Raw genomic sequence first — 24,350 nt, 5'->3', positions numbered from 1 at the left:
GCGACCACAATTATGGCGGCCAGAACAGCTGTTTCGCACCGCCAGCCTACCACTACCGCGGTACCCTCAGTACGCCGCATCAAAGGCGTTCCAAATATTTTCCGCGCCGTTAAGGAATTCAAATTTTACATCGCAGAAAATATGTTTTCAATCAAATAAAAATTATTATGTAGGTAAAATAAATGTCAAATAATCTTTAAGAGGATGCCGCACGTCCGCTATTTTAATAACCGAACTGTATAGAAATTACATTGTTAGTTAGACCGTTCATCCAACTGCATTCATCTTTTTTTTCTCACAAAACTCAGTTTTTATTAATTGTCAAGTTAACATATACATGTTTGTCACCATGAACATTATTTAATAGAACTAAACCGTTCAGTCTAGACTTAAGTCGTTGTAGAGCTCATTTAATTGTTTTATCTTCTTAACAGGCCTTGCGATTGTGGTAAAATTTAGCGGTAAATAGACCCTTGGCATATCTATCAATTTAAGTTCCCATTATACACAATATCAATTCTAAAACAAGTTTTGAATTCCTTATCATCTCTTCTGTAGTTGGACGTACTGGCTTCAAGCTGTTATTAATTTCCAATATTTTAGAGTAGTTTAAAAAACAAAACTATAATGATATCAAATTTGGTATCAGCTTTCAATGTTATCCCTTACTCAAGGAGTTATTTAATTTTTTTTGTTTTAAAAATGTATGTCGCTCATCAGACATTAATTAATTAATTTCAGGATTATCGAGTTTGAATCTAGTATTCAATATTACCCTTTACTTTTGGGGTGAAGAGGGTCAATTTATTGCCTGTAAATTTTACTTAAATAAAATCGGTCTACAAAAATAGTTCCTTTTTGAAATTTAGTATATGTATAATATAGAGTATTTGTATAGGCTGTATATTAATTTTCAAGTTTGTTTAGCCAAAATAACATTTTACCAAAATCTTCATATTTTTAATAGTTTTTCAGTTTCTTAAAAAAAAAATCATAGTTGATAGTAGTTTGAGGTAATGGAGAGTGCCACTCTCAGAGTGGATATTACATTTCAATATTTGTTGAGATCACGTGCCTCTTTTAAGATTTATGTATAATCATTTTTAAAAAAATGTGTAAAAACATACATATTGAGTGGCAAGTGTATATAAGGTAACTACTAGTTTCGGTTGAAAGTGTGAAATGGTTGATAATTGCACGGGATGAATACAGTTTGGCTAGTTCCTGTACAACCGCTGCACGGCCTTTTTTTCTTTTTATAGTTGAATTTTGATCTCGTGCCATAACCATAGACATTTTATTAAATGGACCGCGCATTCAAACCAAATTATGTTACCAAGATATTATGTGCGAGAGCATAGACCTATTTTAACAGTTGGTCAATGTAATATAAACAGTTGGTTAATAGCCAATAGGTATATGTGCGAGAGAGACAGCTGCTACCTGCTGTTGAGTGTTGTTAGGACTTGGGCTTGTGTTTCAATTTTATAATATTTTGCCCAAACCAGCTCTGTCTCAATCATCCTATACTCATATTTATCAATAAACCTGGAGCGGCCATGGTGTGAAAATTGATAACACAAATTGTTAACTTACCTATTTTGATTGGTTTTATCTAATCTGTGCTCGATACGAGATAAAAATTGCATGACATCTCGTTCTTAAATTCAGATGAGTAAACTATCTTATATTTTGATTATTAATGTTTAGATACGCTGATACGCCGTATGTTTTATTACTTAAATATAATTTATAATACCTAGAATAAATACATAACAAATTACTATACAGTAATTGATTAATTAATTATTATTATTATTATTTTGATACGTATAAATAATAGCACTATTCATATCGTCAGTGTAGTATTTGTTGTTATGGTAATGATTGCTTGTTTTCAAACTTTTCAAGTGTTATTGTGTTAGTAATCTTGTAATTAAATCAGAACAAAATGAATCAATCACAAAAATCTAAAAGGAAAAAAACATTGTGAACATGTAGTTCGATATTTTTTCCATCTTTTAAATCAGCTTTCTTAATAAAAAAATCAACGTTAAAATAGAATACATAGATTTTGTACAAATGGAACGACTTCAAACGTGGCTTCTCCCCAAGGGCAAATTATGCTTACCGTTTTGGAAAACAATGTCGACTAAATGCTACACGGCGTTCAGCGCTTTAAGTGCTGGTGCTACAGTTATCACATTCTTTTTGATTTACTGGTTCTTCGGTGGCCTTACAGCACTATCATTTCTTCTAGTCAGTATTGTCGGTAAGTAAATGTTTACTCTGTTACACCTAACACTTTATTTCGCATAAATGTAGTTTAGTTCCCATTGAAATGTTTCAAAATAATTTTTTGGTTTATATGTTTTTTACGTTATAAACTTTGGTGAAGTCAGATTTTAGAGTCCAAACTTACTAATGCCAAAGTTATAAGCAAAAACTTAATTATTTTTTTTCCAAATTCTATAACTATGTTAAAGTTTTTGAAAAAGCCACAACTTTGAAAGATTTATTGCATTGTGGAATAAATAAAGTGAGTGCGGTTTTGCTTATGATTTTAAAATTAACTCCAATCATCATATTCTGACTTTACCATTGCTTTCTGCATTAAAAAAATTTATTTATTTAAAAATATAAGATTTTGAAAAGTTTTAACCGAGAACTAAACTGTAATTGTTACAAATTAATGTTTTTATATAAAGTGATTTTTGAAATAACTCAAAACGTTTTAATTGTTTTACATAAACATAGTACTTATCTTATGTTTAATTAGACATTTTACTTATCAACTTGATTATGACATATTTTTTCTAGGATTTGTGTACCATTCCGAGGACTATTTATTGTATTATCCAGATTTACCAGATCATTCTAGAGTATTCGTTCCTCAGCCTTCCATGTACGGCCTGCCCTATGAAAATGTTTTCATCAATAGTTTGGATGGCACACGTTTACATTTGTTTTTGATTAAACAGCCAGAAGAAGCCTCTAAGATAGTACCGACAATTTTATTCCTGCACGGCAATGCAGGAAATATGGGGCACAGGTTATAATAACACAATAAATGTTAAATGATAATCATAACTTTTGTTTGCATTTAGTTTATTATTATATTGCAATTTTCTATTACAGGTTGACAAATATTGTTGGATTTTATAATGAATTGTCATGTAACGTAGTGATGTTAGAATACCGAGGGTACGGATTATCCCATGGATCACCGTCCGAGAAAGGTCTCTACATGGATGCGAGTGCAGCTATGGATTTTATTTTATCCCGCACTGACTTAAATCTTAGACAAATTATTGTGTTTGGTCGCTCATTAGGTAATGACTATCCGCCTATTGTGTTCAAATTATTTTTTAAATTACACAATTTTTCTTGTAGGTGGTGCAGTGGCTATTGATTTAGCTGCGCGTGTTGAATATTCACAAAAAATTTGGTGTGTAATTGTTGAAAATACATTTACGAGCATTCCAGACATGGCAAATGTACTTATGTCATCTGAAATTTTAAAGTACATCCCTCTCTTTTTGTACAAAAATAAGGTAAATAGACAATTATTATTATTTATTTGATTAAATATACATATGATAATTTCATTCCGATACGATCCTCATCATTCTTCCCACCATCATCTTCATCCAATAAATACGAATGGACAACTGACCAAAACTCTCTTACTAGTGTGTATAGTACAGTTTAAGTTAACAATGTAGTTTTGCGTCAAAAACATGTATCACTTAAAATCAGTTCTGATAAAAACCACGATAAACTTAACATTACCTACATAACCCACCCACGTGTCTCCTTGAGGTTAGTTCTGATAATTTTTTCGACCTAATGTCTAACTTAATCCTACAATCCGTTAAGTAGATTAATACGATTCCTGTATATTTTGTGTTTTTGCATTTAAAAATCGCATGTATCAAACTTATAGACATTTTATTATGTGAGAGCTCAAGTGTTGCACCAACGGTACAATTGCTTCAATTCTTAGATAAAATTTAAGTATATATTTTTTCCAGTTTATGTCCAATTGGAAGATGAGTAAAATGCAGGTTCCTATACTGTTTGTATCCGGTGAAGAAGACACGCTAGTACCGCCAGCAATGATGACAAATTTATTTGACTCTTATTGTGGTCCGTTAAAACAAATTGTGAGGTTCAGACGAGGTTCACACAACACTACGTGGAACTGTCCTGGATACTACAAGAAAATAAGGCGATTCTTAAAAATTACCGCCAAACACAAGCCATCCGCGGAAGATCTCCATTGTGTCATACAAATTGTTTGACATTGGCTATGAAAATAGTTCCTAATTAATAATGAACAAAATTTGTAGATTATGTTTTAAGCATGTATAACAGACACAAGCTTATTTTTATATCATGAATAGTATTCCCCCCCCCCCCCAAGTGCTTTCTGCATCTGTTGTAAAATGTTGTGTAAACAGTATATTGATTTTTAAAAAGTTTATTAATAAATCAAGTTTTTGACCATCCTAATCTATTATATATTTGAGAAATAGCAAATATTTTCATTTATTATTAACTTTTAGTTTATTGAAATGCTGATATTATTTTTACTTTTACATTGAATAGCCGTTTAAGAAAAAAACAGTTTTGTATGAAATAAAATTATACAGTTTTTAACAGTTATGGTTAACAATTTAACCATTGAAAATCTTAAACTTGTTCTCATGTGCAGAAACCTATTAAATTTGTCAAAATAATTGTTCAAAAGTTAAAGGTTAAATATCAACAAAGACTATTAATTATGTTACTGTTATTTGAAGAGCTTCAATAATATAAATATGAATGTATTTTACTACAATTTTATAGTAGACAAAAAACAAAACGAACTGTATTAATGTCCAAAATAATGTATAAGCATAAATACTAACTATATGATAACTTTTTTTACAATTTTTTGTTATAATAAATTAAACTGAACAACACGATTATGGAACAAAAAGCGTAGTACATATATTGGTTTTTTGATTTTTCTCAATAAATGTCAATGTGGCCTCAGATTATTCTAGCACATCAATCTTTTTTCTAATCACTTCCAAAGTTGTAAAAAACACCGTATTGCAGTATGTTTATTTCAAAAACTTACAACAAAAGTTAATTTTTAAGTTTATACAAACAAAAGCAAATTATAGTAATGTGATTTTTGTTTTCTGGAATTACTTTATAATTTTTGGAATAATATTATGGAAATATTGAAATCTTCAAAATATATATCGAGTGAAATAAATATTATGAGTGTCTTTGGGATCAATTTTGTTGTTACTCAAGTACATATATTTTAATTTTTAAATCGACTTCCAAGCAGAATTGGCCAAGTTTCCCTCGGCAGCAAAGGCAATGGGTTCCAAGTTTTAATAAGATAACAAATAGTAGACAATTTTGTACTTATTAATAACATTATTTATAGCTCAATAAATAATAGATAATTTGTTAATTTATCGTATAAGTAATGTATAGATAAAAAAATTGTTTCAGATTATATAAAATGAATAATAAATTAAAAAATGAGATGCCCGTAAAAAGTTTTGTTTTATCTTATATAACTGGTTGAATATTGCATCTAAAATAAATTTTTAAATTGTCAAAAAAATCATCTTAGTATGGCAGCGTTGGGCCTGTTAAGCTACATGAAATATATCTATAATTATTATTTAAACATTTAAACAAATAATGTATAAAAAACAATAATTGGTGTAAATAATTAATTGCGTTTAAATAACACATAATTCGAATCAAATCGTCTTAACTCAAAATGAATAATCGAATGACTATTAATCATTCAAATTATAATGATAAAAGATAATATTTTTTTATCGCCATTAGTTTAGAGATCAAACCAAATTATTCGACTGGGCCCAACTGTGCCTTTAAGCATGCGGTTAATGAAAATATTCGCGAGAGGAATTTTTTTAAATCTTTTAGTAAACAAAAATGTCTATTTTGTCAGTATTCAAAAACAGTCCCCGTGTTGTTGTAGACTTTTTGGCCTGTTGATGTTTATTTAATTTCGGCGGCTCGCAGCTTCACCATAGTAACTATGGTAACGCTGGATGTGGGGCGGGATGAAAATCAATATAGCTTACTCACACACCACAGACAAACTTCTCATAGGTTTACATATTACACTTTATTAACGTGAACGCTAGTGAAAACAGTGTAAAAATAATTTTTTATCCGCATATAATATAATATACTCATTTCAAAATGCCCAACAATACGACGTCATTGGACATCGACGCAATGAGTAAGTCACATTCTTATGAATATTATGCATATACAATGGGTATAATAAATGTCAGAATAGCTGGTTTGGGTTTGGTACAGGTAATGAAGTAAAAATAAATAAATAGTATTTTTATTAATCAATGATGTATAATCAGATTCAAATATCTACTTATTTTGTTTTATTTTTTTTAGTATATTTTGTATCTAACTAACTTGACTTAGGGATTAAAATATCAGTAATTTTCCAGTTTTTTTTTTCATAAACAAAAAATCGCGTTATTGTAAATTTGATATAGGTAGAAGAATTTTAGAAAGGTTTAATATTTTACCATCGTTGATAAAATATCAAAATTTTAACGGGAAATAGGTGTTTTTCTTATAACTAAGTACTTTTTGTATATTGAGATTGTCGCTTTAGCCAAAACCCTAATATCTTGCCTAAAATGTGTGCCTTTAGGGCGTTAATTATTTTAATTAAATAAACAAAATAAGTATAAAATAAAAGGTGTTAGAAATCGATTAAACCATCATAATAATTATATTGTAAGAAATAAGCCGTAATTATTTCACAATACATATATAATATATAACAAATACACAACTCAAAGTAATTCTTTATACATTTTTTTGTGCATGCAAAATTTTATTTTTTCATTCAACAAATTCTTGAAAATCCTTCTTTCGATGTTTCGTGATTTCATGTGTTTTAGTAATAATTATCAGTTTTGTTAGTTTCGACGAGCTGTAACTTGATTAAATCAATTTCTTTGTGAAATACCTATAGAGTAATTTTGAAGTGTTATATTTCAGCTTTAAGAATCTTTTTTTTAATTATAAAAATGTTGATTAGTTTTCGTATAAGAGTACTTTTAAATGGAAAACCAAAAATGTCAAATGCAAAAAAAACTCTAGCAAAACACATTTTTTAATCTACAAACAATTAAAACAATAAATACAATATGTTTTGTTCGAGATCGGCCTAGTGTTACAATATCCCTAAAATCGACCAGTTTTGAACAAAAATAAGTATAACATAATTCACCACAATTCACGAGGAAGTACTTATAGAGTTAAGTTAGAGATCAGAAATTTTAGGGATTTCTTATGCAAATGGATAACTATCGATTTTTTTTTTTTGGGGGGAGGAGGGTAAAGTCTAGTATTAGTGTTTTTCGAGAACACCTGTACCATGGAATGCCACATTATATTCGATTGTGAATGGATAAAAAATAATTTTTTACATTTTTTTTTTAGGTACCGAGGAAAAGTTGGAACAGATTAAAATGTTGCGGGAGCTGATAAATCTCAAAGAAAAGTCCTACAACGAGAAAAGCAGCGGCGGTAACGGCGGCGGAACATTCCCAATCCCAAATATCTCCACCAACAACAAGAAGTCCTTCATTAGCGGCACAGTCATGTCCGTAGTGTTCCTCACCTGCTTCATGCTGATCGTGGGGATGGCCGCTTATTCGTTTCACACTCTGTATATCGCCATACAAAAGAAATATCCTTCTACGCACACCGAACTTTAATCAATACGATTCCGTCGTTGTCCGTTGAAAATCAATTGTATTAACAATTTATAATATTTAAGTATTCATTTGTACTATTTAATTTCTACCCATCATGTTTTTTTAATCACCATGATAAAAAAATTTGAAAAAAAAATAAGATTCTCAAACATTGAACTACAATTATTAAACGGAGCTATCAAAATTGTATTATATTGTAGTAACATTTTTGTTTTGTACAATTTTTTTTTATTAAAGAAAAATATACATTCAGAAAACGTTTAGTTGTTTTTTTTAACACCACAATAAGAATACATTATATTTAGATGCTTATACTTATTACTTACAGAGTTGGACGAATTGTAATTAAAAATGTATTTAAGTATAATTCAAATATAATATAAAATAATTATAAATATTTTTAATTTCTTTTTACCTAACATAAAATAGTAAAATTTTAAATTACAAAAAAACCTTATTCGAATAATCTATTATTTGTTTAATCGACTAATATTTGATTCAAATCATGATTTACCTACTTTTATAAAAAAATATTTTAATCATGCCCAAGTCTGCCTATATACTCAATCTAGTATAAATATATTATAACACAATGGTATACTTATTTCTCTCACAGAATGACCGACGTTACTTGTTTCCCGTTTCAATTAGCTTTTTCAAAACGGCCATGTTTTCCGACGCCACAGCTTGCCGATAAGCAGTTATGATTTCGGTTTTGCTGATATTCACTGAGAAAATTCAAACAATGACAATTTATTATTATTCCTCGTCTCAACTCTGCCACAGTATAGGTAACAGAATTTTTTTAAAATCTTACCACGAAGCCTAGAAGCGTTCTGTATGACGGTGTTGATTTTTTTCAGAGTCCCCAACAACTGTTGATGGTTTTCACAAGTCACCCGATGGTTTTGTATCATTTGTTTGTTTATGTGATAGACTTCGTTAAGACACCTTACCATGCTGGGCCTATAAAATCGAATTAGAAAAAAGTTTGTATGAATTAAAGAGAGTATGTCATCATATAGTTTACATATCATCCAATAATCGGTAATCTTCCGCTTGTACGATGAGATTTTTCAACAAGGCCAAACTATCGGCTATTGAAGCGTTGAGTTTGACAGAATTTTGTTGCAGCGTTTTCACCATTTGCATATTTTCCCATAAATCGTCAATGACTCCGGGAAATTCTGCGAGCGACTAAACAACGAAAACCAGTGTTTCATCGAATGCTAACACTTATGTTCCATGGAATTGGGTACATATAAAGGACTTTGCCTACTATTACACTTACATCGATTTGGCCAATGTTCAAGTCCGACGCCAACGATTGTACAATGTCAGCCGTCAGACTTATGCTTGTGGAATATATGCTTATTTCGTTGTTATCGAATTTAACGTAGGTGAGTGAAGAATTTCGAAAAGATTTTATCATGATTTTCCAATACTCTTTCCCGTCCGTCTTTATCGGCGTTTTTTGCGGAATGATAAAATTTTGACTTAACCACATATCCAACTTGGAAACACGGTAAAAAAAATCTCATCAGCTAGTTAAATAAAACCTGCAAACCTAGAACATAAAAAAATATTTACCCGTTGTACGCGTTCGACTAGTTGGAATGTAACGTAGCTTCCAGGCAATTCTTCGGATTCCGGATAAGGAACCAACGAGTACATAGAAAATCGAGGTAACGACCTGGTCAGTTCGAACACGTGAAATTGATCATTGTCCACGTTAGACCCAACGAAAGCCTAAAAAATTGCACAGAAAGTAGTTAAACATTGAATTTAAATCAGTATAGCAAAAATCTAGTATAGTAGGCAACACTAAACCTGTAAAATATAAAAAAATTAGCATAGTAAAGTCTAGCTAGTCGATTTGGCTTGAAGTTCGGATTTTAGAGATAGTATTAACTATAAAACAATTTAAATCACTATCAGAAGCTTTAATTAATGTAAGACACTGGCTGTCTTGATCTCTTCGTGTTGGTTTATTTACATACGTAGTTAAAAAATCCTCAGCACTTATTAAAGATAAAAATTCTTTGTAAATCTTTAATGTCGAAGGTTTAAGACCTCTCATTGTATCAACAAAAAAAAAAGTATTTTTCAGACGAGTCTGCAACCACGAAAGAGAATTTTCATGTCTCGTTGAAGTACCGAATAATTTTTTAAAAAAATTTAACATCCCAATTCCTACCAGCTAAATATCAGTTTGGTCGCTGAACTTGAAGGAGGGTTCGAAAATCATGAATCTCCTCCTCCCCACAGATAAATATTTGTATCAATGATTAAACAATTATTTATAATTACTCGAATGTGAATATCCAGAGGTATGTCTTTCGGCGGAAATAGAGATATTTTAATTTTCGACGAAACGTTTTCCTTCTTGGGATGAACCACGTGTGTTTCGTCATCGAAAATTCCCTCGGCAAACACTGTGACTGCTCTCAATATTGTCGAGTTGTTGGTCAAGAGTGTAAGAAGTACACAAGGTGGCTGACGAAAGAAAATAGTTGTGAAAGGCATACAATATATATATATATATACATAAATGCTCGAATTTATTAACGATGAAAACAAATAATCAAGCTTACCTCTGACGTTTCCGAAACTGATACTTCTGTTATAAGACGAGTGTCTCCCTGTAATTAAGTTTATATGTCAAATTGTATTGGTTGGCTTTACCGCCAACTGCTCAGTTAAATCTGTATACTGTGATGTTTACCGGAATTCCGCGACCTTCATTGGAAACGTTCGTATAGTTACTCAACTCTGTCATTAATATTTGCCTCTTTTGCAATAGATCATGAACAACATTGGACTGAACTCCTGACTCCACTTTGAGACTGGTGCTATCATATCCTCTAACTGTACAACGTATTACTGGGGCCATTCACATGTATATTTACATTATAAAACTATATTAGCTTCACCTTCCCCTGTTGCGGAAACGACGATCAACTGGCATTTTCCAGCCCTCCTGTAATCTCCCAGAACTACTCCTGCAATGCCCGAAGACAGTACATCTCTGAAAACGACTTCTCCTGTTCTGCAATTACGGGCGTCCACCTTACCGTTCGACCATCCGGTGATCAATTCCTCTTTTCCGTCGCCGTCCAAGTCATATTTTTCGAGACAAGTAACAGTGCTCTTTGACTGGAAAATTAGATCATCGTTAGGACTTTCGTTAGGTAGTCGTTCTATTCAGTTATGTTATTCTTATTTCTTTTATGTACAAAATAAATCACATACTGATGAAATTAATTTCATGCAAGGACATAGTGTACACGTAACATTCGTAGGTATCTGATTCAATATAATGTACCTTGACTCTCCATAGGCGCTGAGTTCTGTCGTACACACCGACCGTGCCATTGTCTAAAGCGTATGCAAATTTTCCAGTCGACATACTACTTAGCAAACAAATAGGCGAAGTTTCCGATATTTCGTTAACAATCATATCATCTTTAAACTCTCTAATTTCGTAGTCATCAGAACCCACGAGCAACTAAAATAAAATATCGTACTCATATTAAGCACTGACCAATATGAATAAGTAATAACCGATTTAGTTTTAAACGGCATGACGATTCTAATTTAACAGTGTTGTATCGGATACCTTATAAAGGCTAAAAAAACACTGATTTCTAGAAAAAATTATTAAAATTTTTTTATTATTTTTTTTAAATTTCGATTTCAATATACTATTGATTTATAAGCTCGTCTATCAATTGATCAGTGCTATCGTTTGATAGTTTAAACAAGCATAACAATATTTAAAAACTAAATAAAACTTAAGTTTTAGTGTCTTACTCTTCATAAAAAATCAATTATACTGTAAGCTTTTATTTCATATGAAATCTACATATTAACTTTTCACCTCGTTGTATCTGTCTAGGTTTATGTCCATAACGATAATAGACCTGACGTTGTCACCTGTCACTGTCCACAGAAGCTCGTTGCCTTTATAATCGAACGCTTGAACAGCACAATTTCCTCCGATTATGATCGACGGTTCTTTCATAGTCCCGAGTTTGCCAATAGCTACCGCAGACACTCCATCTGGAATCTTTCAAAAATATATTTGTATCGGTAAGGAACATTAACTGTATTGTATATAGTCATAGATATCTAGTTATTGTACAGCTTTTATAAAATAAAATTAAGTCAAATAAAAAAAAAAAATTCGTAGTGTTTTAGTAGTCCCCGAATTACAACAAAAAAGATAATGTAGTTCAATAATTTATATGTACTTAAAAGAATTTTAATTGAGAAAAGAAGGGTTTTTTACAGGAAAAAGTATGTATGATAACGGGTTCCAATCTCACCCGACAAATATTACTTATTCTTTTTCTTGGGTTTATTGGACCCTTAGGACCATCCCGTCTCACAACCAAGCCTCCACTTTTCTCTGACCAACGCTAGGTTCCTCCAATAACAATTAGAACCATCTCCTAACTGTTCAACACCCTTTTTTATGCTATCTACCCAGTACATTCTTGGTCTTTTTTCCTATAATGTTATCTATAAACCTTGATGTGATGCAACAGCGTTTATTTACGCAGGCAAATCCGGGTACACAGACAGCTATAGTTATAACATATTACAAGTCCATACTTTAAAAGTGTCCATAACAGTTATAATTAATAGATTTAAATATTTAATCTATATTCTATTCTGTGGAGTAATAAACCAAAAAATTGTTATCATATTTATACTAATTGCTGATAATTGATAACAGACCATGCGGCATTCGGCGTGCTTAAAGTGAGGCTCAACTGGTGTCCCGTGCTACTTGTCAGCTGTCACATGCTCACAATAAATGGTTAATAGTATTTCGTCCCTTAAAAATTAGTTGTAAACATTGACGTTTCTTTTTTATTTATTATAATCGTTTACTGATATAATCAATTTTTAACTGTTATTAATTAGAAGTGTTACTTATATTTACAAAACTATGAATACCGATCAACGTGGTATAATTCTTAATCTTCACGAAATTGGTGCATTGAAATTTGGCACTTTTCAGTTAAAATCTGGAGAAACGTCTACATTTTATATAGATTTGAGAGTGATCGTTTCATATCCTAAATTACTCGTTAGTACACGTATCTATATTTAATATCTAATGTAATAGATGTTTTATTTTATAGCCTACAATTTTTTTTATGTTTGTTTTACAGCAACAAATATGCTCACTTGTGTCGGTTACAATACAAAAAGACATTGATGAAAAAATTCCGACACGACTATGTGGCGTACCTTACACAGCTCTTCCTATCGCTACAGTAGTATCAATCAACACTAACCTACCGATGTTGATAAGAAGAAAAGAGGCAAAATTGTATGGTACTAAAAAACTGATCGACGGTGAGTATTCATGTGGCGATGATGTGATTGTGATTGAAGACGTTATTTCTAGTGGTGCTAGTATTCTGGAAACTGTAGAGGTCAGTCAAATGTACTATTAATAATTAAAGAATAAATTGTTATTGTTTAAAGTTAAGATATTAATACAATCTGTATTTAATTTTATTTTTTAGGATTTGGAAAAAAGCAATTTAAATGTATCGCGTGTTATAGTGTTAGTTGACAGACAACAAGGAGGATTACAGCGTTTATCTAATAAAGGACTGAACATTACGAGTATATTCACAATTACACAAGTTTGTCGTTTACAATTTACTTATGAAAATATATTGAATATTATTAAAACCCTAACGCTATCACAATGAAAATTCAGTTTTAGAAAAATATGCATATTTCAGTGTCTATGTTGCCATTGACAGTGCTAACAGCAGACTTGAACAACAGAAGATGGCAATATAGTCGCTGAAATACACGTCTTTACATTAAAACTAACTTATATTGTGGATAGTTTTAATAATATTAAATTATACAATTTTATCAAATAATCATGTTCAATGATTCATTTTCTTTCTGTTTAAAGATTGTAGATATTTTAAAACGGGAAGGTAAAATAAGTGAAGAGAAACATAAAAATGTTTTAGACTACATAAAAAATCATCAAATTAAAAATGACGACAGTGGTGATTATTTTTAAAATTAATGTTTGGGGATTCGTCAATTGTCTACATTTTTAAATCTTCTTAATAGATATGATTTTGAGAACAAAACTAGCATTTCAACAGCGAGCAGAATTGGGAGAAACGTCAAAAATTACTCAAAAAATCCTAAAGTTAATTATAGAAAAGAAAACTAATTTATGTGTTGCGGCTGATGTAGAATCAGCTGATCAACTTTTAAAAATTGCAGAACAAGTAGCTCCACATATTTGTATTTTGAAAACTCATATTGATGCAGTCATTGGAGTTACCGAATCCACTATCAAACATTTGCAACAGTTAGCTAAACAATATAATTTCTTAATCATGGAAGACAGGTATTAATGATAATTTAAATAACAATTTTTTATTCAAATGGTTGTTAATTTTACATTTTTTCAGAAAAATGGCAGATATTGGCAATACTGTCAAATTGCAGTACAAGAAACTTGTTAAGTGGGCTGACTTAGTTACGGTGCATAGCGTTTCGGGTGGATTAATGTTGAAAGGTATCCTAGAAGAGGTGCAACAAACTGATTTACTGGACAAAAGAGGCGTGTTTATTATAGCCGAACTAAGTTGCGAAGGAAATTTAATATCGCAACAGTACACTAAAGGTAAAAGAACATCTTTATTTTATTATGTTTTTTTTGTAGAGTTTTTTAATGTAGACATTTTTATCCAATTTAGATACCGTAAAAATAGCTGAAGACTATAAAGATATTGTCGTTGGTTTAGTTTGCCAAACTAACGGCGTTTTACCGTCGCCTAGTTTACTACAGTTGACTCCCGGTGTTAACATAACAAGTTCTGGAGATAGTCTCGGTCAAAAATATCAAACCCCTAGCGACATTATTTTAACCAAAGGAGCAGATATTGCAGTAGTCGGTCGAGGTATTTACGAAGCTACCAATCCCGCCGAAACTGCTAAATATTACAAAGAATCATTATGGAACACTTACTTGGAACGAGTTTCAAATCAGTGAAATTCAAGTTTTTAACTCAAATACTATTTTCGCTATACTTTTGATACAATTGTTATATTATGTTTTGGATGCTCATCAATTTATGTTTAGTTGTTATATTAAATTACCATATGACTGTAATAGGTAAAATAACATTTGTTTTGAAAAATTATTTTTATTTTTAAATATGAAATTATTTTTTGGTTGATAATTAAAACAGTTTATACAAGTTTGTTACCATTAATATATATATATATATATTATTGTATTGCAAGGGTTAATTAAATAAAGAACAAAAATAATAATCACTTTATTTGTTTTGTTTAAATACCTAGACAATATTATCCAATCACTGCATACTATATAGAAGATGGTAGTATAAAATAAAATTATTCTAAATGCTGTCTGCTCACCTCTTTGAAGAATAAATCGCTGTTCATATCTACGTTGTATGCCAATATGCTACTGACAGTACCCACAACAAGTATATCTTTGTCTTCATTTGGTATAGCTTTTCCCGCTAATATTGCAGTAATTTTTTGATTGATGTTCAAATAAGAAATTTCTTTATCTGGCTTATGTGGACTATGTATTAATATCTATTTAAATGACCAAAATGTTTAAAACTATTAAATAAGGTCAAATATCTGCAAGTCTTATTTGATAAATAGTATGAATGCAGAATGTCAATACAAATGTAGGGAAAAAATTATAAGGTTTTGTTTTATACCTATACGAGAAAAAATTCACCTTGTTTTCAGTCGTTGCTAATGTCAAACAGTGATGGGATCCATCATACTTGCCGATGGTGACCAAACGAGGTATTACATTATGCCTTAATTGTAATGAAAATAGAGGATTAACCATTATTTATTAATAAACCAAAGTTGTTTATAGTAATGTATTAAAATATTGGCCATAAAGAGCAAAAATAGTATGTTTGTTATGTTTTAACGTGTATGAAACCATAGCAACCCAATGTTTTAACCTTTTTTTTTTACGGTTGAAGCAATTATTTTAAATCATTCATCACGCTAGTTATTGTAAAGTTATTTTTGGAAACTATTAAATCTAATTACAAAATGAGATTGAATTATACAGTGTAATAATGAAGTCTCTAGAGCTCGTGACAATTTGTACACAAGCACCAGACATTGAATTTTTTTGAAAAATATAACGAATAAAAAACACAATATTATAATGTCAAAATAAAACTTTGTTGTGGGCGATAGATTTTCACCATTTACTGATCTACCACAGCAAACATGGAAAAATCAGAAGTCCCTTGGTCAACTCAAAATTCGAATACATTTTGGGAAAACAATTTAAATTATAATCTTATGCTAGGGTATGTAGAATTAGTAATTCGCTCAAAACTTAAATAATATATTTCAGTTATCAACTCTTAGGTTTGGATTCGACTTGTGAATAAAAACCAATATGATGTGAATGCATAAATATTGATGAAATAATATAAAATCGCCAATTATTGTCAGTGAAAAAATTCAAATCTTAAAATACTTAAGAAGGGTCATATCACGTGGTATAAGGTATATGGTTGACACGTTTATCATAAATGTAAAATATAAGCAAGACGGAGTGATACCATTGTAAAGATTTTTTGTTGTTCGATAGTCGATTTCAGAAGGAAGGCTAGAATTAAAAACACTTTCAAGAATCCTAACTCAGTATTTGAAAGTAAATTGTTTATTTCAATAGAAATCAGTACCTACTCATAAACGTATAAATAAAATATTTTATACTACTTTTTCGTTATTTTGTAGTAAACAGTATCGTAATAGTTTATTATTTGAATTTTTAGAGTAACAACTTGTAATTATGATTCACAGTTTGTTTATTATAAACTCTGCTGGGTAGGTCTATTGAATATTTACAAAATGAATAAATATTTAACGCTTCTTTTTGGGTTTAACGCATTATGAAATATGATATTAACAGAACCGATTTTTAATTGCAGTGATGTATTTATTGAAAAACATTGGAAAAGCATTATATCGCGATCAGTTTGCGATTACTTTTTTGATCAACATCGTAAAGCTCTCAGTCCGGAAGACATTCCTCCGGTTATTGCTACACCGCATCATTACTTAATAAGTATTTATAGATGCGGTTTATTTTTTGTTGCAGTTTGCATGACTGAAGGTTTGTTTTATTATTTTTATAATAATCTTGCTTGGTATTATATATGTACTTAAAATATTTTGTTATTACTGTTATTATATAGTGCCGCCGTTGTTTGTTATTGAATTTTTGCATAGAGTAGTTGACACTTTTGAAGATTACTTTTCAGAATGTTCTGAAAATGTCGTTAAGGATAATTATGTTGTTGTATACGAAGTAAGTTGATAGTAATTAGAATTTATATGTACACTTATTTCAAGACGTATTTACATCTAAATGTATGGAATTAGCTTTTAGATGAAATGTTAGATAACGGTTTCCCATTAGCCACCGAATCAAATATTCTTAAAGAACTCATAAAGCCTCCGAATATACTTCGAACAATTGCCAATACGGTTACTGGAAAATCAAAGTAATGTTTTTTTTTACATTTTTATAAATAAATTATACTTACATTATTGTATTAATATCGTAAATAATATTGTTTTTAGTGTGAGTGCAATTCTACCGAGCGGTCAGTTGTCCAATGTGCCGTGGAGGAGATCGGGAGTGAAATACACCAATAATGAAGCATACTTTGACGTCATAGAAGAAGTAGACGCCATTATTGATAAAGGAGGTGCTACAGTATTTGCTGAAATCCAAGGATACGTAAGCATTTTTTTCTACAATTAACACATAGTGACGAGCAAGGTTTCCAGTCACATTTCAGTTAAGTGTGACTTAGGTAAATTTTTTACGTCAGTCACACACCTATACTATGTGGCTGGGGGTACATTTTTTCCCCATGTGAGTTACTAAGAGTTAACTAAATACTTATAGGGGGAGGGGACTAAATTAACTTAGTCCCCTCCCCCTATAAGTATTTAGTATTGTCACTGAAAATATTTTAACGGGGACACTTGACACCCCGTTACCACTCGTCCTAAAATACGCTTACTGGACATCTATCAATAAGACAATAGGTAGGGGAGACAGCGAACACACAGACAATTACTCAGTTTTAACTGACTAAAACCGAACAATAATGAGAATAAGTTTAAAGTTACTTTTAACGTACAAGTTGTTTTTCAGAATATTAAGATTACTCATATTTAAAAGAAATTACTTATAATAAGTCTAAAAATATGATAAAAAATTCTCTCTAAAAACGGTGCTTTATATAAAAAGTAATTTGAGTTTCGCTACTAAAAATTTATTTCGTTCTTGCGTTTTCCATTAGTATGAGTGGTGTTTACAATGTGTACTTTAAAAGCGAATTAATAGAGGTATGTAAATGCAGTATTATTGATGCAATATTTCTCTTCACTTAAGAAATTTCTGATTCAACGTCAGATATTAGTTTTTATCTGATATGAATCCAACATTAATTCCTAATGAGTATTATTTTTTTATATTTTGTAGATAATAATTTTATGTATGTATGTATAAAATATATATTTTTTTTGTTTTAAGATTGATTGTAGCATCAAGCTTACTGGAATGCCGGATCTTTCATTGTCATTTATGAATCCTCGACTTTTTGACGACGTTAGTTTTCATCCTTGCGTCAGATTCAAGAGATGGGAGGTAATTATAGTTTTTAAACAAATTTACTGCCAAAAAAATAATTATTACATTACAACAATACATTTTTAGTCAGAAAAGATATTGTCTTTTATTCCACCCGATGGAAATTTCCGTTTAATGTCATATCATATTGGATCGCAAGGAATAGTCGCCATTCCAATTTATATACGACACATGCTTGCATTAAAAGAGACTGCGTCGGGCAGTGGTCGGTTGGACATTACAGTCGGTCCAAAACAGACATTAGGAAGATCTGTAAAGATTTTTTAGTGATTATTCAATATAGTAGTAAATTTTTATTTTAAAAACTATACTTTTAATATTTTGCAAAATAGATTGAAAATGTAATCATAGAAGTTCCTATGCCAAAGTGTGTGTTGAACTGTACTCTTATTCCGAACCAAGGTAAACATTCGTTTGATCCGGTATCTAAAATTTTGACGTGGGAAGTTGGACGAATAGAAACTGCGAAATTACCAAATATTAAAGGAACTGTAAGTTGTGGTTATGTATAATACAAAAAAAAAACCATAAAGCTACATGCTAATAAAATGAGTTTCTTTCAGATAAGTTTACCTGTGAATACGGTAGTTACGGACTCAAATCCTGTAATTAATGTAAGAACAATTATCAATAGATAGTTATGACAATTTTAACAATTACAATAAATATATTGACCTTATATTGTTTTGTTCACAGGTAAAATTCACAATAAATCAATTGGCATTATCTGGTTTAAAAGTCAATCGCCTCGACATGTACGGAGAGAAATATAAACCGTTCAAAGGCGTAAAGTATATCACAAAAGCTGGTAAATTCCAAGTCAGAATGTAAAATTCAAGTTGACTCAACAAAGTGTCAAACTATTAAACAGTTTTAAATTATACCATTTATATTGTTTTGTTAATTATGTTTTTTTTTTTAAAATAATTATTATTTTATATTTATATAGTAGGATATTAATTATACATGGTTATAAAATACTTACAGTTAACATTTAAAGTTTTTTTATTATATTCTATTTATAATGCACTTCATAGATTTTGAAGTAAATGATGTAATACAATTTTAATTAAGAATTATGTGATAATTACAAGTATGCTGTATAAGATTTTTTTGTATTATAATTTACAATGGAATACAGGTTGCTTCATTAAGGATAAGACACGTATTTACTTAGAAAATAATTACCATATTATAGTTTTTCTTTTTGAAATACTTTTTATTTATATTATTGTACATAATTATAAAACTACCAAATATTTACCTTTTTTAGAAACTTAAATGGTAAGGTATATTAATCAACTTTTTAAATAAAAAATTATTTGGTCACTGGGTGATGACTAGTTTTGAAAAATTACTTTCAAAGCTTAAAATTTATTACGAGATAAAGGGTGGAGTGTAGAGTTATTTTTAACTGGGTGCATTACTCAACCGCATTCCACCTCCCGTCCTAAATTTTAAACTTTAAAACTGGTTATTGACCCATCAACATTTCCAGCAAATTGTTCTTAATTAAAAAAGTTGATTAAATCCATAGATTAATAACCATCTAATATAATTTTTAAAAGTTGGTAGTTCTGTCGAACAAAAATTAAAAAGACAAACATTTGAATACTGTCTAATATTGAAAAACAACTAACTAAAATGTCTCTAAAAAGAAAAACTAAAATTTCAATTTTTCGTAATAGAAAATTAGAGACTTATCCTTAATGAGTCACTCTGTCTTGAATATCTTGTTTATATAATTTAAATTTTATAAATATATTTCTAAAGTATACAATATATTATAATTTATAATATTATTAAGTGTTTAAATCTTTGGGTGAATATAACCTCCTTAATGAGTCACTCTGTATTGAATATCTTGTTTATATAATTTAAATTTTATAAATATATTTCTAAAGTATACAATATATTATAATTTATAATATTATTAAGTGTTTAAATCTTTGGGTGAATATAACCTAATAAAGATAAAATATAAGCTGATTCACATTTATCTTAGATGCATTAACAAGTATTTGAATAGTTTTTTTTTTAACTATACTGTGTAGTCCATTCATTTGCAATTTTTAAATTGCCTACGAATTTTGTTTGCATACTTAGAGCTTTGTAGCACATTTTTATGCATCAATGCAAAATAAACAATGCAATGAATTGTAACAATTGGTTTTTTACACATACCAAATTCTAGTCTTAAAAACTAAATTTTACAAAAAAAAAAACGTATAAAGACACTAATTATTGTATGGTTAAAGTATGATTCGTAATTTTTTACCTACCTAATAACAATGTACCATGTAATTCTACCTTTTTTTTAAATAAGAGCCATTTTTTCGCTGGTTCCGAGTCTGGTGTCGTAATTTCTCTACCATGGCAATTTTTTTGTCTGTTAAAAAATATCTAGTTATTCATGTGGGTTAAAACAAAAAAAATCTAAAAATGCTACATTAATTCTGAGATTAGTTTTGAAGTACCAGCAAAAGATGCATTGGAAATAAATTTAAAAAAAATCACAAAACACTAAAAATTCTATTCGGCGGTGATTTTTACAACTTTGAAGGCGATTAAAAAAATTATTAGGACGTGGCCTAGAGATTCCAGAGCTAGATTCGAATTCACCAAATTATTTATTTTTCGTGGTAAAATAATTCTAAGGCAGATTCTAAAACCTTGTATTGTAACTAATGTTAAACTTTAAAAGGTGGGTAATGTTAATTTTATTTTATCAGCATTAATAAATGGTTTTAAAAAACAATATTAATAATATCAATTTTTTTAATTTTAGTATTATTTCACCCAAGACCAATGTAGGTAATTTCTAGGACTAATTCTTGTTTTTTAATTATTATTCCAAAATAAACAACCTAAGCCTAATTATATTTAGCTAATACAATATGCTAATGGTACACATTTTTTTATTATTAAAACGAGATCAGAAAAATCGTCCGTCGGTACAAAGGTAATTATTTTTTTTTATTAATGTTAGATAGACCTATTACACCTGTATTTTTCAGATATTTTTTAAAGAAGTTAGAACTTAGAAGATGTAAAAGTATACGACAGTGATTTTTTTGTTTAATTAATTATTATTATGATTTATGTGCAACTGAGAAGACAGTATTAAGACTATATGATAGGGTTTTTAAGAAGCAGTTAAAAAAAAAATTAGTAATTACACTGTGAGGTGTTTTTTTATAAATTACAGATAATATGTTAACTAATCGATCATTAAATATCTTTATAGTGCCTATAACACTGCGAGATACCCTGTATTGACTTATAATTGAATAAAATATGCTAAATAAATAAAATAAAGGTAAAAAATAACATGTATAGTTTCTAGGTACAGTACCTAAGGTAGGTATACTGTTAACAGCGCTCAAGTGTTTCTATACGCTGTACCTACAGTAAATAGGTGTAATAAGTCTCTAGGCCAAAAACCGTTAGTAGAAATAAAATTTAAATAGTATAAAAAAAGAAACGTTTTATATAAAAAAAAAAATATGTATATTTTTTATAGTTTTATTTCGAAAACGACATTATTTTGGCGAACCATGGCAAGTACTAGGTGTAAGTATCGCTCTTATGGTATTCCTTAAACGCGGCACGTGCCAATGACAACAGATGTTTTTCGATTTTTAAGTCGATATTTCTCCCATCAAAACACTTGTGTGTGCTAACACCATGCGAAAAATAGAAGATTTACAAAACAAAATTGAAAACTTTTAAATAAAATCCAAACCAAGTATTTTATTATGTGTTGTACAAAAAGCGCAAAAAGATTTCAAAAAATCTTACAATTAGGTGACCATTTTGAAAAAAACACGTTCACATTTTCGCTCCTCTTTACCCAATTCCATTTTTATATTAATGTTCAAATGTGATTAGGGGTTTATATCGAATTCTACATTAGTCTGAGATTAAGATTTTAAAAAATTTGAGTATTTTTTTTCCATTTGGATCTTATTTTAGCGTAATCTATACCTAATAATTTATTTGCATTGCAGAGCTGGTAAAGCACTCGAAAATCGGTTCTAAATCATTTTAAAAGTCAAATTTTTTTCGAATTTTTATTTCGAATCGAAACTCATACAACTTTTTGTTAAAATTCCCGCACTGAGATTGATAGGTATATCCTTAGTATATCTTAGTTAATGTAATTTTCTCATCAACCAGTAGATGAACTTTATTTTTTCTTAATCAAGCAATCTTAAAACAAAATTATATAGTTATTTATGACTAATGTCAATATTTAGTTGCAGCTACTACCGATTGATTGATTCTAGGTTAGGGAAAAATCAGTCAAATAATATCAATAGAGATTATCAGGGTTTATTAAGTTGAACATTTTTAAAATCAGAATAATTATAATTGAGACGATGTTTAGGTACCTCGAAATTATTTATTTATTGGTGCCCCAAATGATCGTTATTTTTCATTATATTTTAGTTCCAAAAAGTAAACTTCAATAAATAATTTAAATTTTGATTGTAATAAATTTAAATTTTAAATAGAATTGACCGAAAAACAATATCATTTTTACAAAATATTATATTAAATATAGAAATATGTAGGTAATAAGAATAATTTAATATTTTTCTCATGCAAGTTTTGATATTATCCTATTGAAGATAAAGTTAAATATAGTATTATTACTATGTATGTATACCTATAATAATTTTCACCAGCCTTTTTTTTTTTTGAGATTTGGGGGGGGGGGCATTGATTCCATGCCTACCCCCCTTGTATCCGCGCCTGAACGGAAGAGGAAGTGCGGACAAGTAATGCGCGCAGATAAAAATAATAACGCACTTTAACTTTTCTTCTGTCCTAAACTTCTATAACTTAAAAAAAATTATCCAAAACTAGTTATCGTACTGTCAACATTTTTAGTAAATTATTCTTAATTTTTAAAAAGTTAATAAGATTTTCCCGTTTAATTTTCAAACGTTGATGTAAAAATAATGTGTATAATTTATTTGATTTATAATTTATAACATTTGAAATGGGGTTCAAAGCAGTTAAAGTTATTGAAAATATTGTGATGACATTGTAAAAAAACACTATGAAAAAATAAAATGACTAATCACCTGCTGTACACTGCCAGCCTGCTCGATATATTTATGTCAAATTTGTTGTCTAAAGGCATATAAACCCCTTCAAAATTCAAACTAGAACATTTTTTTACCTAAAATTGTTTTCAAAATTACAATAGAGAAAAACACAAGTGTTTTAAATTAGAAAAATTACCGATACAATCGAAATGGTCTTGATTTGATATAAAAGCTTGAAAATACTATGGAATTAAACTTTTAAGAAAAGTTGCCTGACCAGAAATTTGTCTTCACCCCAAAGAAAACAATCATAATATATGTAGATATGTGAGTTGACAATCACTTGGGTTTTTTTTTCTTAAAAAAACCCGATCCAGTTAAGTATTTTTGGATATGCATAAACTTCTACTACAATAATACCCATACTTTTGGGTTCTAGTAGATATAAAACAATTATTATATATTATATCTTAAGTGGTTTTGTTTTTGCCGTATGGATAAAACTATTTAGCTGACTTTTATTAAGATCTTTATAAGTGAATTTTTTTTTTAATAAAGTAGCATTACTAATTTTGTCAACCGACAGGTGGTGAAAAGTAAACAAAAAAACCGAAAGTCTCCATTCGTTTCGGAAATATTTAAATTTAGATCCCCTCAAATCGTGTAAGACATATTTATCTAAGCATATACAAGTCATTTTGAATCGAATTTTACCTACTATTCTAACCGCGAACCCCCAATCAAAGTTAA

At 29.5% G+C, this 24,350-nt stretch overlaps 4 protein-coding genes across 6 annotated transcripts; 3 read left to right on the top strand and 1 right to left on the bottom strand.

Moving 5' to 3' along the window:
* The first annotated feature begins 1,616 nt into the window (after positions 1 to 1,616).
* LOC126835955 (protein ABHD13-like) lies at positions 1,617 to 8,021 on the top strand. Its single transcript, XM_050568859.1, has 7 exons — positions 1,617 to 2,272; positions 2,821 to 3,052; positions 3,139 to 3,332; positions 3,394 to 3,554; positions 4,035 to 4,298; positions 6,232 to 6,286; positions 7,522 to 8,021. The coding sequence occupies exons 1-7, from the start codon at positions 2,083 to 2,085 to the stop codon at positions 7,797 to 7,799; spliced, it is 1,374 nt and encodes a 457-aa protein (XP_050424816.1). The 5' UTR covers positions 1,617 to 2,082; the 3' UTR covers positions 7,800 to 8,021.
* Positions 8,022 to 8,353: 332 nt separating this feature from the next.
* Positions 8,354 to 15,739, bottom strand: LOC126835999 (Bardet-Biedl syndrome 2 protein homolog). 2 transcript variants are annotated; one of them, XM_050568930.1, is made up of 13 exons: positions 15,580 to 15,739; positions 15,243 to 15,428; positions 11,680 to 11,868; positions 11,125 to 11,307; positions 10,733 to 10,955; positions 10,525 to 10,667; positions 10,394 to 10,441; positions 10,110 to 10,295; positions 9,390 to 9,548; positions 9,091 to 9,312; positions 8,830 to 8,996; positions 8,617 to 8,765; positions 8,354 to 8,527 (listed from the first exon to the last, which is right to left on the bottom strand). In XM_050568930.1, the coding sequence occupies exons 1-13, from the start codon at positions 15,694 to 15,696 to the stop codon at positions 8,427 to 8,429; spliced, it is 2,073 nt and encodes a 690-aa protein (XP_050424887.1). In that variant the 5' UTR covers positions 15,697 to 15,739; the 3' UTR covers positions 8,354 to 8,426. The 2 variants fall into 2 exon arrangements, with proteins under 2 accessions (XP_050424887.1, XP_050424888.1); XM_050568931.1 differs by having other exon boundaries at positions 15,560 to 15,657.
* On the top strand, positions 12,572 to 15,012 carry LOC126836000 (uridine 5'-monophosphate synthase). The gene is made up of 7 exons (XM_050568933.1): positions 12,572 to 12,897; positions 12,983 to 13,249; positions 13,343 to 13,465; positions 13,750 to 13,849; positions 13,917 to 14,202; positions 14,267 to 14,481; positions 14,555 to 15,012. Exons 1-7 carry the CDS (start codon positions 12,757 to 12,759, stop codon positions 14,848 to 14,850), a joined length of 1,428 nt encoding a protein of 475 aa, XP_050424890.1. The 5' UTR covers positions 12,572 to 12,756; the 3' UTR covers positions 14,851 to 15,012.
* A 692-nt stretch (positions 15,740 to 16,431) lies between the features above and the next one.
* LOC126835655 (AP-3 complex subunit mu-2) lies at positions 16,432 to 20,287 on the top strand. Of its 2 annotated transcripts, none has more exons than XM_050568385.1 (11): positions 16,432 to 16,527; positions 16,652 to 16,703; positions 16,808 to 16,992; positions 17,075 to 17,187; positions 17,262 to 17,383; positions 17,463 to 17,622; positions 18,427 to 18,540; positions 18,610 to 18,795; positions 18,876 to 19,034; positions 19,107 to 19,157; positions 19,240 to 20,287. In XM_050568385.1, the coding sequence occupies exons 2-11, from the start codon at positions 16,669 to 16,671 to the stop codon at positions 19,372 to 19,374; spliced, it is 1,260 nt and encodes a 419-aa protein (XP_050424342.1). In that variant the 5' UTR covers positions 16,432 to 16,527; positions 16,652 to 16,668; the 3' UTR covers positions 19,375 to 20,287. The 2 variants fall into 2 exon arrangements, with proteins under 2 accessions (XP_050424342.1, XP_050424341.1); XM_050568384.1 differs by having other exon boundaries at positions 16,437 to 16,570.
* Positions 20,288 to 24,350: the final 4,063 nt, after the last annotated feature.

Source organism: Adelges cooleyi, unplaced genomic scaffold (genome assembly GCF_023614345.1).
Source record: "Adelges cooleyi isolate 19-005CV unplaced genomic scaffold, UGA_ACOO_1.1 ACOO_flye_CR_arks_rails_tigmint_CR_PRNA_23, whole genome shotgun sequence".
Taxonomy (NCBI): domain Eukaryota; kingdom Metazoa; phylum Arthropoda; class Insecta; order Hemiptera; family Adelgidae; genus Adelges; species Adelges cooleyi.
This window is presented reverse-complemented; position numbering and strand designations above follow the sequence as displayed.